Source organism: Corvus hawaiiensis, chromosome 13, assembly GCF_020740725.1.
Source record: "Corvus hawaiiensis isolate bCorHaw1 chromosome 13, bCorHaw1.pri.cur, whole genome shotgun sequence".
NCBI lineage: Eukaryota > Metazoa > Chordata > Aves > Passeriformes > Corvidae > Corvus > Corvus hawaiiensis.
The window spans coordinates 19,392,335-19,407,809 of record NC_063225.1 but is presented as its reverse complement, the minus strand read 5'-3'; the positions used below and the strand labels follow the sequence as shown (position 1 = coordinate 19,407,809).

Sequence of the window (15,475 nt, the reverse complement as noted above, 5' to 3'; positions counted from 1 at the left end):
TTGTCTATTTTAATAGAAAATGCTATTTTTTTGTACTCTCCAGTGATTTTCACTGTATAAAGTCTGGATGACACATGGACATATGTGTCCATGGGTTTGTATGTGCATGTAGATATACTTGTGTATTTATTTAAAGGGAGAGGAAAGATTTTTAAAAAAAAGGTGGAGCCAGCCCAGTATTCAGTTGTCTGGTTTGTTTTTCTAAGGGAGCTTTGAACTGCATTTCTTAGCCCCTGGCATTTTAGATAGAATCTTCAAACAGTAGATAAAAGGAAAGAAAAAAATTCTTAAGATGGATTTCAACTATATTTTACTAATTAGTTATTATTTCTTCCATCAGTGAACAGTTTAGAATAGAGTTGCACAAGTGTGTTCTTTCAGAAATAGAAGTCAGCACGTTTCAAAGTATTTGGGTTCCATTCAGAAATAATTTCTTCTGAAATACTTTAGTTCCTGAGGTCTGTTCAAACGGGCTTTCCAGATCAGCTTCTGATTCGGACATTGTGCAGGACCAGCAGAAAACATTCTTTAGGCTGATGAAGGAAAAATCATTGTTCTAAATTTCCTTTTTAGTCTACATGAAAATATTTATTTTGGAGGTTTGTCTTTGAGGGAGGGTCTACAGCAGAGTATTTCACTTAGTTCAAAAATATTTCAAATAGTCAAAATGTGCTAAAGTCACATAGAGCAGAGATAGCCAAGCTGGCATTAATTCATTTGAGCTGTTAAAGCTCAGCATTATTTCTGATTCTGCTCTACTTATTAATTAATAATAATACTTTAACAGGAGAAATGTATGGAAGTGAGTACTTTGGTCCAGGACACTGGATTTCACCCAATAACTCTTGCACCAAATTAATAAATTATGATTTAACTAGGATCATAGTTTTCTAGGAGATAATCAGGTTTGATTTAAAAACTTTAAATTATCGAGAGTCAACTATATATGCTAAGTATATTATGCTCATCATTAATTACTCTTGGCATTAAAAAAAACCCATTTTATTCTTACCTGAATTCATTCAGTTTCAGCTTCCAAATATTAGCTGTTCCTGTGCATTATCAGAAATCTTCTTCCCATTCAGGTCCTTCCACACTGTCATCCCATCATATTTTTACTTTCCTCAGCATAAACTAAGTTACGCTTCTGTCGTGCCTCCTGGTGAGGCAGATTTCTCTGACCTCTTCTTTTCTACAAGTGTTGCAGTTTGCCAGTGCCCTGTGTAGAGAGAGGGGAGCAGCAGTGCAGGACAGAGGTTTTGGTCCCACTTCTGTCCTGGAATATTGAACACACAATCCAAAAGCTGTTGCAGAGTGGTGCTGGCTTTATTTCATTCTGTCTTTCTGTATTGCCCACTGACTTGTATAAATTCAGCAGCGATCTTGCCCCGGTTTGGTTTTATTTCTGAAGCACACAGTTCAAATTATGCGACTTGCTTTAATGAGTGTAACAAAAGCCAGCCAAGTACCAGCACAGGCCAGTTGGCCTTTTCATGTGTTTCTTTGTTGGCCACCTTGGGTAGGATGAGGCATACATGTAAATCACTCTTCTTGAGCTGTGTGTATTTTTCTGTACCAAATGTCAGATGATGAGATGAAAACATTATATTGAACTTTCTATTTAGTCTGCTCATTTTCAAATTTGCCAAACATACTTGTGTCCTCGGGTAAGTGGTGCTTTGGAGGGTGCCACAGATGCCAAACCCTGATAAAATCTACCCTATCTTGTTAATGAACACACGAGCAGTTGTTCCCCATCTGCTGCCTCTGTCTGAAAGGTTAGGAAGCCCTTCCTTTTTGATCACAAAGGACATAATTACTGTCTGTAGAGGAGTCAAGTACAAAGACAGTCCATCCAGTCTGACCACTACTACACTGCAGGCCACCAAAGATTAACAGCTGCTTCTCCTTTGATTAGGTTAGGTAATAACAGTTACTTTAGTTAATAATTGGATGGATTCCCAGGCCATGTAATTCAGGTTTAGGCTGTCATTTTTTTCTGGCATGTAGCTGAGCTGTATTACTGGAACAGAGCCTGTAATCCTATTAGTCAGTTGTCACTCGAGCCATAGGAGAGAAGGGAAATTCAGATCCATTAAGGTGTTGTAACAGGTAGGTAAATAAGTTAGCCATGGTTGCCCACTGTGCAGGGAGCTGTCTTACTGGGGTTTTTTTACAGGATTAATTTTAAGTTTCTCAATACGTTTAATTCATTATTAATCCATAAAATGGTTACATGGTTTGTCTAATTTATCACTGTTTCTGTTTACTGTGCCACACATGCATTGGTGTACACACACTTTCCACTAAGTTACTTGATTCATGCAATGTTCTGCCTAAGTTAGTGGCTGTGTGCTTCAAATGACCAGCTTATAATGGTCCAGAGATTAAATCCCTGCTTACTGTCACATAAGCTGGGTTGGCTTTCCTCCTGTACAAACAAGACCACTGCAGTTCACAACGATGGGCTTGGGAGGGATAAGGAAAACAGACTCTTGTCATGGATTGGTTTTCAGTGCTGTGTCTGCTGCTCCAAGGGACCGCATCTCTGTTTTTGTTTTTCTAATGTTTAAGACACATCTAGGTGGCATCCCCAAGGTTTTTGTGCCTCCTCATCTCTGTTAAAAAATGCATAGATGACAGTAATAATAATTTTTGTCTACTTGTTCATTTGTCCCTGCTCTCCTGTGTCACCAGGTAACTTCAGAGCATAGAAATCCTTTTGTATTTAAAAATCAAATTGTTTAAAAATGTTATTTGAATAGTTGTGAATTTCTGAAACAATGTATAAAAACCTGTTTATATATTTTCTGTTGTTCAAGGAACATGAATCCCATGATATCGATTGCAGAATAACCCTCCCAGTCTAAATGTGCAGCCACTCAAAGAACTGTTCCTACAGTGAAATTATGAAGCAGGTTTCATAAACAGGAGAGCTAATTCATTTGGGATACTAAGTTAGAAGTCTGGAGGCTTCTTTCAAGCAGCAAAAACATGCAATGCTGGTTTATGCTCTTTTCAAATAGGGATTTAGTATTTATTCCCTGTCGGATCTATCATTTTTCATAATCATACGATGCCTGATCTACTCAGAGCTTTGGGTGCCACCAGAGTAAAAGTTGCAGTTACCTGAAAAGGTCTTTCATTCTAACACAGGTTCAAATGGGGATCAATTTAAATAAGAATATTATGTGAGCAAGGGCTCTGAGTAACTGAGATTCCTCAGTCCACTTCTTTTGAATTTCTATTATAATATGTATCAGCTAATGTAAAGCTGATGACAGGATGTTCCAACATGGGAGATTTAATGCTGTATGTTCTTTATAGCAGCTCACCATTACAAGGTCTTGTCATGGGCAGCTGAGGGATAATTTCTTCTTCCAGTGTGTCCTCCAATCCCACAGTGTTCACCCTGAAAATGTCAGCAGTGCAGTATTCAAGTGACTCTTCTGCTCCTTTGGGGACAGGGCATGTTTTCCTTTCAGCTCCCATGGGCTGCACTGGCCCAAGGCCAAGCCCCAGGAGCTGTGCCCTGATCCTGGGATTCCTGACAGCTGGACACTTAGGTGGGGACCAAGGTTGTTCACACATGCCAGATACCAGCAGCTACTTTGGCATCAACATTGCCTTCCAAGAAATGGGTTAGAAGCCCTTGAAGTTCTCCATCTTAAAAGAATCACTGGAGATAAATATATTAAATGTTGTGCTAAAAGTCATGTATCCCTACATGGCAGTTTTACAGACCTCTGTGAGCACAGGTAGCAAATGCTGTGCTCATGTGTCTTCCCCATCTTTGCTGTTGGTTCTGTCTTCATTTTACATGCTCTCCCATGCATATAGTTAGGGATTTCTTTTCACGGATAAGCGTCAAAATGCTAATGAATTTTTATGAGTAATCTGGAAAGAGGAGTAGTAGGACATATAGCTAAATCATATAAAATCAGAAGAAATTCTGGGTTCCCTTCTGCTTGATAAAAAACCGTAGTAGTAACAGAATTTTTAAAAATGCACCTGTGTATTTTGAGAAGTATACCTGTATTTTAGTAAAGTATTAGACAAAAGTGAACCAGGCACTCTGAAAAATGTCTGTCTATAAAAGAAGTGATGCTCCAGATTGAAATGGAAGGAGAGCACATCAGAAATTAAACAGCTTCAAAATGTTTATATGATTTTTAAAATAGATACGGGACAACCTCCCCTCAGAATAGGGAGACGTTGCTTCTTTCAGTTTGGCTCTAGTGACTGATTTGGGATAGGGAGAAGTTCCTTTCAGGACACTTCATTACCAGGTATTTATGGAGAAAAGAGGAGTTCTGGGAAAAAAAATCACAGATAAGAAAAGTTCACATGAAAAAATAGAAAAGAAAAGGTGGAGTTTAGCATTAAAGAGAACAGAGAGTTGAGAAACAAGCCAAGTAGGAAAAGGAAGCAGTGTACGAGTTCAAGAACGGAGTGATTGCTGAGGGGAGAAACAAAATGAATGCAATAAATCGGATGTAACTCAGAGTAATGGGATGAAATAGAGAAAGGGCATATTTGGTCTAAATGACAGGAAAGACTTCTTGCCACAAGAGCTAATAGGTTGTGGCATAATCTCCCTTGAGAAACAGGGAAAGTGAGAAGTGGCAAGAGCTGGGTACATTTGGAACTGGAGGAGCAGTAACAAATAAATCAGCAGCATCACAGAAAGGCCGCCCTCATTGCTGTGCTGCACAGCCACACTCCCAAGCTCCTCGTGTGCCTCCTGCTCTGCACTGCTCAGGGTGTGCCCATTCCCAAGGCAAAGGCACACTGGAACTAACAAAATCTCTCTTTTCACCTGGGAAGTTTTAAGCTGAAGCGAGCAGGGAAAGGTTAGAAAGGCCCTGGGCTCTGTCTGGGGGTGCTGCAGCACTGGGCTCCCCCAGGGGAGGAGGAGGTTTGAGAACTGTGGCTGTGAGCCAAGGTGCTCAAATAAAGTCAATAATGATGATTTATGGCGGGACTGTTTCTTTGCTGTTTGGGTCTTTTCTTTATGGCTCTACCAGGAGTTGGTAGAAAGTGTTATTGGGAGCCAAGGGAGCTTAAGGAGGCAGGGTTTTGAGATTTTTTTTAGATGGGAGGAAGAGGAAGCAGAGGAAGAATATATGAGTAAAACACAAAAATAACTGCAGTTAAGGCACACTTACTGGCCTCACTGGGCTAAAATTAACTGCTAGAAATTATACTTAACCAGCTAGCCTGTAGGAAATCACTGGTTGATTTTCTTAACTGCTTGGTAAGTTGGCACACAGATTTCCACTCATTTGAGGCTAGTTATTCCTTGGAAGGTAAACCTTTTGGTTGTCTAAAAATCTAAATGTAGTTCGTATTAATTGTGGAAAATGCTTCCTTTTTGAATATCTGACTTCTGTGAGCAGTTTTTCTGTAGCTTGTAAATCAAATACAATATAGCTGTTTGCTCGAATGAAACTTAATGGAGAGAAAGTTGCATGATTTAAATAAAAAGTAAGATATGTACTTCTGTGTGTAATGTCTGATCTCACAGGGAAAAATGTTGTCCCTCTAAATCATATTATAGCTGTTTAATTATTCTTGTAGTTGTTCAAATAAGGATTTTATTGTCAGAGTCACTAGGAGTTTTTTCTGTTACGGAGTCTGTTACAATAGAATACATTCTTTACAGACTAACAATAATCGTGTTTATAGAGGATGTCCCATTTTTTCCCCATGTGTGAAGTGCTTGCAACACTGGGGGGAAAAAAGAAGAAATTCTTTCTTATTAACCACAATATTATTATCATCATCATCCTTGACAAAATCAAGATGATCAAATACAAACTGCCAATAAAAACTATACAAAATTAGTAGCTTAGAAGTAGAGAAGAAGAAGATTTTACTTGCTTTACTGTAAACAGAGGAGATTAAACCAATTTTGCAGGAAAGGAAAAGAGTGCAAGTTCTAAAATAGTGAATCTGCTGCAGCAAACCCCAGTCATTTGCAAACTGTGATAATAATGATAGGATGGTATTTAAGTGTAAAATTGTATATGCAAGTTCCAAGTGGACACCTAGGAAATGGGATCTGCCTGAGCTATTTTATGCATATTTACAAACCAAGCCTGGAGGTTGTCTCCTGTTGGAAAAGTTTGTAAAAATGACAAAGTACCCATCTAGAAATTGTCCATATTTTTAAAATCATACAGTAAAAGCAGTATAGCTACAAAGATAATAGCAACAGATAAAGGTGAACTTTATTAAAATCCCTATAACTGTATGTCATTACAGAAAATATGGTATTCAAGTGTATTGCCTGTGTAGTACTTGATATGTATATATGATAATTGAAAAAAATAACACCTGAGAGTTTCAACTCATCCTTGTGCATGGGCAGTGAAATGGTCTTTTTCAAAGATGTTCAACATGATCAGTAAGTGCATTAAGGATTTTCTACATTGACAGAATCCACAACTGTCAGATGTACACTTTATGTAGACAGTTTTTAAATTTCTGTTGGTTCTCTTCTGTGTTTGTGTTTCTTTAGAACACAGCAGATAAAATTGCATTCCGGGCTGCAGGAGGATTGACTGCCCTTGAAAATGTTCTTCAAACAGTGACTTCTCCCACCAACCTGAATGCAGCTGCACGGGTTCCCTTTAAGTAAGTATGATGGGTCCTTCACCTTCCACTTAGAGTCACTAGAATATTCATTTCATATCTGCTGCTTCACTGCTTCTTCTTCTCCTAGTCCCGTGTTGAACTTCAGAGCAAAAAATCATGCTGTTCTCTATGCCATGGAAGGTGAAAGACATTTCCACTCACCCTCTGGTTTCTTAACTTGGTGATTTTTATTTTGAGCTATGATATATTTGAGTAGCAGCTAATTGTATAAAAAAAGACAAAACATTTAACAGAGGAGGAGATATGTATCTTTTGAAGTTAGTCTGCAAAGATCACTAATGGGAAGCAGGGGAATTTTTTAAAGTGTTGTAATTCACTGGAATCCGTCTGCTTTTAAAATGAAATAGTTGTAAGATACTGCTAGCTGAAAGGGCTCCTACAAACAGGTAAATCAAAATTCTTGTGGATTAGAGAAATTCCTCTTTACAGAACATAAGAATGGAAGGGTTTAAATGTCTAATCCCTGAAAAAGAAGGTGGTGACTAAGCAGAATTCCTGCAAAAACTGGTGACTCAAAAGCATGTTCTTTTCCCTAATCTCTAAGTGTAGTTTTTATACAGTCAAGAGCACATAGGTGCTTTCAGAGCAGAGCTGGGCATGGTTTTAGTACAAGATGAACCAAACCCCGGATACCCTGGTGTGTACCATTGTCATCATTTGTTTGTAGATACTTTGTAATATTGGTATAATTGTAATTTAGGCACTACAGTGTGAGAGTTTGGATTAAAACTGGCCGATAATATGTTATGGGACATGCGTGTGAAGTGCTGGGAAAGAGCACTAAGGAAAAACCATTTTTTTAATATCTTGACATCGCACTTCTAAGAGAATAAATAAAATGCCTGCTTTTGCAATTGTGCCAAATGCACTTGCTGCAAGTCCAGCCAGCTCCACTGGTGAGCAGTTCTGAGTTGGGCAGCTCAGGGACAGCTTGGGGCTTCTTCATTTGTGCCGTCTCTAATTTTGAGTTATCTCATCAATGTGGAATAAGCTTCACAAGGGACAGGATTGCACTGTGTGCCCACATAAAACCTACTTTAAATTGAGCTTTAAATTCTTAGAATGTGCACCTTCGATTCTTGTTATTTCCTTTTAAGAATAGTCTTGTGCTTTAGCAGCCTTTGAGAGGTTTGAGAATATTGTGTTTATATTACTGAAAACATCGTGCTTGAAGTTTGTTAGGCAGTTTGAGGATGTATTAGTTCTCGAAGGAGTTTGTGTGCTGATAAATAAAGCCCCATGTCAGCCACATTTGCATAACAGAAATCACATCCAAAGAGTTGATCAGAGTTCTCCTCTCTCTGACACTATCTCACACCCCTTTCAGACCAGTGGTCTCTCAGATTCCTGAGCCTGTTCATGACTGAATTATAAAAAGTTTTTGCATCTTTGAAAAATTCTCTAAACATTGTTTTATTAACACAGGTTTTCCACTAGCTGTATTTCCAAAAGAAATATGGGGGCAGAAGAGAGATTAATATAAACTGTTCTGACAACATTGTATGTTAAAAACATCTTCTGAAGAACTTTGCTCCACTCCTGAAATACAGCATTTCATTCAACTTCACAGCAAACTGCAGTCTCCACTTTGTAGGCATCTGGCAGTTGGGAAGTTATCCATCACATTGCACGTAATTTGACACAGGATCCTGTACTCTAAAGCAAACTGCTCTTGCAGGGTTGGTCTGCAAGAGTCTGACTGCTTGAGTCTGACTTAGAGAGTCTGGAGTCTGCTGGAAGTGGCCCAGGGAACTTGGTGTTGCTGCATGGGATGCAGAGCCTCCTCTGTTGGTATTTCTGTGGTCTTTTTGATGGAGAGGAATGTTCTGTGCAGAATCTGCACCTCAACTGTCCAATAGTTCCAGAGGGTGGGACCTTCTCTGAGCAGTTTGAACCAGGCACAAGCCATGTTTGTGGGTATTGGTATGGTCTCACTGAATAGATTTAAGAAATTTTTCACACACAGAGTGATTGAGGGAGGTTCAAAACCAAAGGACAATCATAGAATGTATTTAATTCTTTAAATGAGGAAGAAAGTTCAGATCACATTTCTCATTTAATTTTGAAACGAGTTTGAAGTTACTTTTCTTTCTTTTGTGCAAATATCATTTACATCCTGATTTCTTGAACTTTGAATCTAGTGAACCAGCAGTTTTCTCTGTTTAAAGACAAAGCAAAGCCCTGTGGAGAGAAGTTGAATTACGAAGTTTCATGAATTGCCCTCCAGTCTTCCCCCAGCCAAATATGCTTTTCTGAAGGACGCCACTGTACTTCAGACTGTTTGTGGGTTCTTGGAATGTTTAACCATTTGTACTCATCTTAAATTGGGAATTGTCTGTTGCTTTGTGATGAGGATAAGCTATTTACAAGTAGGTGAGGAGATTACATGGGCTATTATCTACATCTCTCTTTCTCCAAAATCCTGGCAGTATGGTGCAGCTCAACTTTAATCCCATGTCTACAAGATAAAGCTTTATTATCAGAAGATTTGACAATATGCCTGTTGTTTTGTACCACTGTCCAGCTCAGTAGTTAGGAGCAGCAGGACGGGAAATGCTGTGAGGAAGCAATAACATTTATGAGACAGATGATACATTTGGTGTTGGGGCAATTTTTCTCCCCTTCAAATAAATCACTGGAAAAGGGAAAGCAAAAGCAGTGGGTTATAGCAAGTTTTATTTTTGGTGTTAGCATAAAAATTAATGTCCAGCCGCATTATTTCTTAAAGCAGCATTTTGTAGTTTTCCAGAATTTGTCCACTTCTCCACAAAACAGTCAGCAGAATTTGTAAAGGTTTCAGAGCTCTACAGTGTTTTTCTTACACTTCTACTGAAAAGCAAATGGGAGCTGCACAGCGAAACAATTTAATGCCTTAAGATGAAGACCAGGAGATGAGTCTCATCCCCTGAGTTGCCTTGCAATGTGCAGCTCATTTACCCGCTTTGTGCCGTGACACGCTGGTAACAAACCTGCTAACAAATGAGGCTTGTAGGTTTGTTTAATTAACATTTGGGAAATGCTTTGACTTCCTTGAGTGGCAAGTATTTTAAAAATTGGCAGTAGCTGTGTAAGGAACAAAGTTGGATTTTTGCTACAAGCTAAGATAGGATTGAAGTCAAGTTTTATGTATCTTCTACTTTCATACAGTTTCTTGCATCATTTACTTAAAGCAAATATTATCAGGGCAAAAAAGCTCAAACCATAATTACATACATAAAAAGAAGAAATTAGTGCCTCCATAGTATTTTGTGTAGCATTGATACAAATGACTTTTATCAGTGAGAACTATTTTGAACTAAGAGCTGGTTTTATAGCTTGTTCTCTGTAACTTTTACTTGGGTTTATGAGCATACGCTTCTTAAGCTGCAGTGTTGCTGTTAATGCATTTTTATAGGATTGTTCACAAACAAACTTTTTTTTACATAAAATGCAGAACAAGCTTTCTTATTTTCCTCTGAGGTAGAGAAACATATAAATTTCTTAACGTATTAGAAACAGATTAATTGAAAACTAGTAATTGGTACAAGGACATAAACACACTCTAAAGAGAATGAACACTGTGCAAGTTCAACATCTGAAACCTGCAGCATCTGTCTCTTCCTGTGACCTATTCCTGCTGTCTGGTTTAGCTGGATTTTGGGCTCAGAGCTCAAGAATAAAGCAGCATTGCCCTCGTGTGCAATAAAGGAACAACAATTTGGTTGTTGAAAGCAGCTCTGTGAAATGTTACGAAACTTTCAGATTTAAAGCCAGGTCTTGCATTAAATGATTGATAAGCCAGGGGCTGGAGAATTTTGGTGGAATTTCAAATTCTGTCATACCTGTAAATACTGGGGTAAATTAATTGTTTGTCATTTGTCATTCAACAGTTTATTTGTAAGTGCAGCAGCATTTCAGAGTGAAACTTCAGTCTGGTTTTAGAAGTGTCTTGAAGCATAATTGATGCTGAATTTTATCTTCTCTCTATTAATTGCGTCTAGACTTCGGCTGAAGCCCTTTTTTTTAATTGCATATCCTTAAATAATGTAAATGACAGACAAAGCAGTAATTATGAATCTCTGGGAGTTCCTGATTGTATAAAAGACTGCGTGATGGTAAGAGCCTGTATGGTCTCCAAGAGTTAAAATTGATATTTTTAACCTTAAAATCAGGGGGGTTTTATTATTGTTTCAATCTGTATTCTTACCTTGATGGTTCCTTACCCATTCTACTCTACAGCCATTCTGTGCACCATTTTTCAGTAATATTTCACCTCCCACTTCTTTGCAACCCAGTGGGTAATTACCAATACTGATCACGTTCCGCATCCGAGTGCTGCATGATATTCAAACTGGTTAAAAATTAGCAGTTTTCTATTGAATTAACACATCCTAAATTTGATAATGTTTAGTTTTATATTATTGCACTGCCAAATTGAACTTTTAGGGTTATTCATTGATAATCAAAGTACATTTATTTATAATGTCAGAAGTTGGAAGAGTATGGAAAAGCTTTACACTTGAAACAGGTGAATTGTTCTGTGTTGATGATGCCCTAATTTTTGTAAAGCAAAAGTTGAGTTCTTGCCTCTGTATCCTGGTGCACTATCATGGATTAGTTTTCCATGGTTGCATACTGTAGATGCCTCAGTATTTTTAATTAAAGTTTGTCAACTTGTTTATATCAGGCAAATTGAGGAAATGAAGATGTTGCTAACATTAAAAAAAAAAATCACATGCAGAAATACGAACTGTTGAGATCTAGCTTGATTAAAATGAATCCTCTTCCTTCATACTCATGTAAAATAAATATAATATACAGATTCGTATTTTTGTCTAGTTTAAAGACAGATTTCTTTTTTGGCTCAAAGCTTGTGTACCATAAGGAGTGTTTTTGTAATTGGATTGACTCGGGAGGAAAGCCTTGCATCCGAGGGCAGCCTGGCTGTGGGGTGGAGTGAAGGTGCTGGCGGCCAGAGCTGGAAAGCTGATTTGTGGGTGTGATACAAAGTTTAGAGCAACATCGGTAATCAATAACCACCTGCTTTACAGAGCCTCCTGCTTCAGGCCTTCAGCTGGCTTTGGGATCTCTGAAGATAACAGCTTTGGAATTAAGAGCAGTTAAGAGCTTCCAAAAGAGAAGAAAATGATGGGAAATGCGTTGGGTTTTTCATCCCAGCAAGTTTAACGTGTGGTTAAATAAAGTTGTGGCTCTGCTGTTCACAGCCCCTCGCTTGTCTCGGCAGCCTTGTGCAGAAATGGTGACAGTTGACAGCTGTTGTTCCCTTAATAAGATTAAAGTAAAGAAATTAGTTGTGCTGTCTCTAATCTGCCATTTAACACTGTGAACCACCTGGGGACACTTCTGTGCCGACACTCCCCGTGCTGAATTCCAGTCAGGCTGTGGAACCAAGGCAGAGCTGAGCTTGTGCCGTGATCAGAATGTGTTCAGACGAGCTGCTGCTGGGAAGCTATGGTATCAATTAAATGAACCCTCTTTATTGTTGTGAAAAATTAATTTGACATCCATTTGCTTCCAGCACCTTTTCAAACGCATTGTCAGAGTCTCTGAAAACACCAGTACTCTTTGTGACATGAGGTTCAGTTGGGAAATACAAAAGCATGGTGCATTCTTACTGTGGAATTTGGTCTTTATATGAAGTGGGAAGTTTTTGTGTTTTCAAGTGTAAAATAAATGATCCTCTTAGGAATTAGGAATCCCATATATCAAAAAGGATTTATTGCAGTGAATTAGCTAAATCACCTCAGAACTCTGAAAAGCTGTCAAAATTAACCTACAAGTTCATATTTGGCACTTTGGATGAATTACAATGTTTATATTTAAATAGAATTGATCTTTATTTTAGAATAGCTGATAAAATGACAGAAGCTGATTTAAAGTATCTTCTCAACAGAAAATAGAGACTGCCAATATAGTTTCTTCTCTTTTCCCCTCTAGAAACACCTACACAAGGGAATAATCTTCATGAAGGGTAGAAGTAGGTGACTAATGAAAATATTTTTCAGCATTACTGAGGGAAGGGAACTAAATCCCCTTATATAGTCAGGAGAGGAAAAGAGAACAGTGTTGCAAGACAGATTTTTAAAAATGCACATGAAGCATTTTTATGAATTATCTGTAGGTGTTATCCTTGTAGGGTAAAAGGTGAAATAGATGAAAATTAACCTGCCTTTGGTCAGTAAGTAATTATTTAATATTGTTTTCTTATCATGTAAACTGCAGATTGAAACCGATTTAATGAGGCAGTAGAGTAAAATTAATTACCAGTACAGTTAAATTAATATAACTGGAAATATGGTGGTACTCAGAAAAGTAGGAAAAGTGTAAATGTTCATTCACTTCTTTTCTAAATTCTCCAGATGAAGAGAATATAATCCAGCCATACTAATGAAAAAAATTTTACTCCACTTTTTCTGGCCTCTGAGCATTTCTAGCTTTCCTTAGCTTGAGAAATACGATGTATGTATGTAAGAGGCCTCCATTTAAGCTCTGGAGCCAGGCTAGGTGACCAGATGCCTCAGCAATGAACCCAGCATCAGTAAAGGCACAGGCCTTATTGTGTAAATAATTTTGTTGTTTCAAAAAATATTTTAGGAGAAAGATAAAGTGTTAAACTCAGCTCCAGAAGTATGTTGAATTAGTCTGCAGCTTGTTCTGTTAAATACCAGCTTTGATGATTTCAGTGCAGTAACTTGGTGTTTGTTGCAGTCCCACTTTTGTATGACCTTTCAGCAGTGCTCATAATTTATTTTCTTCTTTGGAGCTTATTTGAACTTAGTCACATTATTTTCACATGTTGAGAAAAACCCAACAAAATAAAAGTTCTTTTCCTTTTGGTTTGCTTTAGACAAACAACTTGAATGTCCAGCCATCTGTATTTATTATTGGCTGTATTTATGATGCATTTGTGTTGTGTGTCTGTGCATGTTTGTGTAGTAACAGTGATGGCTTTTGTAGTAAGCAAAGCTCAAGAAACAAATTTTTTGTTTATTCTGAAATAGGGTTCTCTTTGATAAGATTAATCTTCTCTGTGAGAATATTCCCTGGGACTGGTCCCAGCTTCCCTGCAAGTCCTGTTTTGAGAAGGAGCAGGTGGAAATCACTGCATGTGATGCAGAGAACAGTTGTGCATGCGCTTGTGATTTCGTGCTCTTCGCACTGTGGAGCTTCCCACTGCAGTCACCTCTTCCCCAGCCATAGGTGTAGCTCAGCTGATGCTGCTGGAGCTGTACATTAGCACTGGAGGCTCTGTGCAGGAGTGGGTGGCAATGTGGCACTGGAATTTCTGGGGCAGGCCTTTCACCTGCTGGGGTTTGCCAGTTCCTTGGTCATCCCTATTCCTTGTGTTGGAGCACAGGCACTGCCGGGAGCTTTTCTCTAAAACTGGCCCTGCTGTCCTGGGAATTGCTGTCAAATACTTCACGCAGGCTCTTGAAGGTCCTGCCAGGAAGGAGTTCATTGTGTGCCATAGCTGTAAGCCACACAAAAAAAATACTACCTATCCAAATGATGAAATTGGCTGATATTCTATATCAGTTTTGATAAGAGTTTTGAATACAGGAGAGTCCAGTACCCATAGAGTGTGTGGCTTCTGTTAAGTATGGCTTTACTGTTTTGAAGTTATTTAATTGATTTCATTTCAGGTATTAGTTCTGTTTGGGATCCCAAGTTGAAGAAAATAAATGTGAATTCCTGCAAGATTTTTGATGTGCTGCCATTTATTTGCTTTTGATTTATTGAAGAAAGTAAAATTCTAATTTGTCTTCCCTTCTGATTTTTTAGGTCACTGTGTGGTGCAGTAAATGTTTACAGCCTCACCTGCAGCAGCTGCATAGAAAACTGCACCTATGTTCTCTTTAGTAATAAGATCACTTTTCTGATGGACCTGTTGATACAGCAATTTACGGTAGGTACAATAACTTTTCTAATTTTGAAAATTTTGCATGCTTCACAAACATGTTATAGTATTTAGAGTATAAGAACACCAGGAGGTAAATAAGAATAAAAGCTTGAAAGAATAAAATTCATTTGTTGTTTGTATTTGATGGCTGTATCTACTATACTCAATAGAAATGGATATATTTGCTGCTTCTAATAAATTCTGTAAAAGCATGTGTACCAGGAACTCTAGTGAGTGGATCTTGTTCTATCTTTAGCATTTTCTGAGGCTGTTTTCTTTAATTTACTCTATAGGAATATATAAAGTATAGACTATAATGAGTTGTCTCTGTCTGTTTGATTCTTACTTGTTTCAGTGTCAGGAATCTAAGTCAGGTCAATACATTGCCAGAGTTTGATTTTCTGCACTGCTTAAATAGAGCTCTTTAGCAATGAAAGTTTTAATTTTCCAATGTTTCATTTAATTTGAAATGTCATTAAATATTTTATTTGAAAACTCATTTTTAATTCATAGTGACCTGCTCATCATAAGATATTTAGTCTTGGTTTTCTACTTATAAATTGTGTGTATGTATTTTCATGAGCCAAGCAGTTTGTTAATTGAAAAGTGATGTACATCCTTTTAATAATTTAAGTGACGCTGTAAGAATCAACAAGCCATAGGACTGTTGACGAACACTTTAAAAAGCTTGTCCGAGGGTCCTTGACACAAAGAAAACCGAAATGCAACCTGTGCATTCTCCTTTGAGCAGCTGCCGTCTCATTGTTCCTCAGCAGATCTTTCCAAGAGGATTGCAGGTATTAGGTTTCAGCCGTGCTCAGTGAAAGGTGCGTGCGCGGTGCCGGCCAGTGCTGGCTCTGCGGGGCCAGCAGGGCAGGGCTCGAGGGAATTACACACGGAGGAAATCCTTCAGCT

The 15,475-nt window shown here is 38.2% G+C and overlaps 1 protein-coding gene across 2 annotated transcripts in view; it reads left to right on the top strand.

Annotated features, from left to right (window-relative positions):
- Positions 1 to 15,475, top strand: part of SCAPER (S-phase cyclin A associated protein in the ER) — a 136,340-nt gene that overhangs the window by 79,590 nt on the left and 41,275 nt on the right. For both annotated transcript variants that reach the window (XM_048317987.1, XM_048317988.1), the window contains exons 24-25: positions 6,524 to 6,639; positions 14,443 to 14,566. In XM_048317987.1, the coding sequence (XP_048173944.1) occupies positions 6,524 to 6,639; positions 14,443 to 14,566 (240 nt within the window). The remainder of the gene's footprint in view (positions 1 to 6,523; positions 6,640 to 14,442; positions 14,567 to 15,475) is intronic.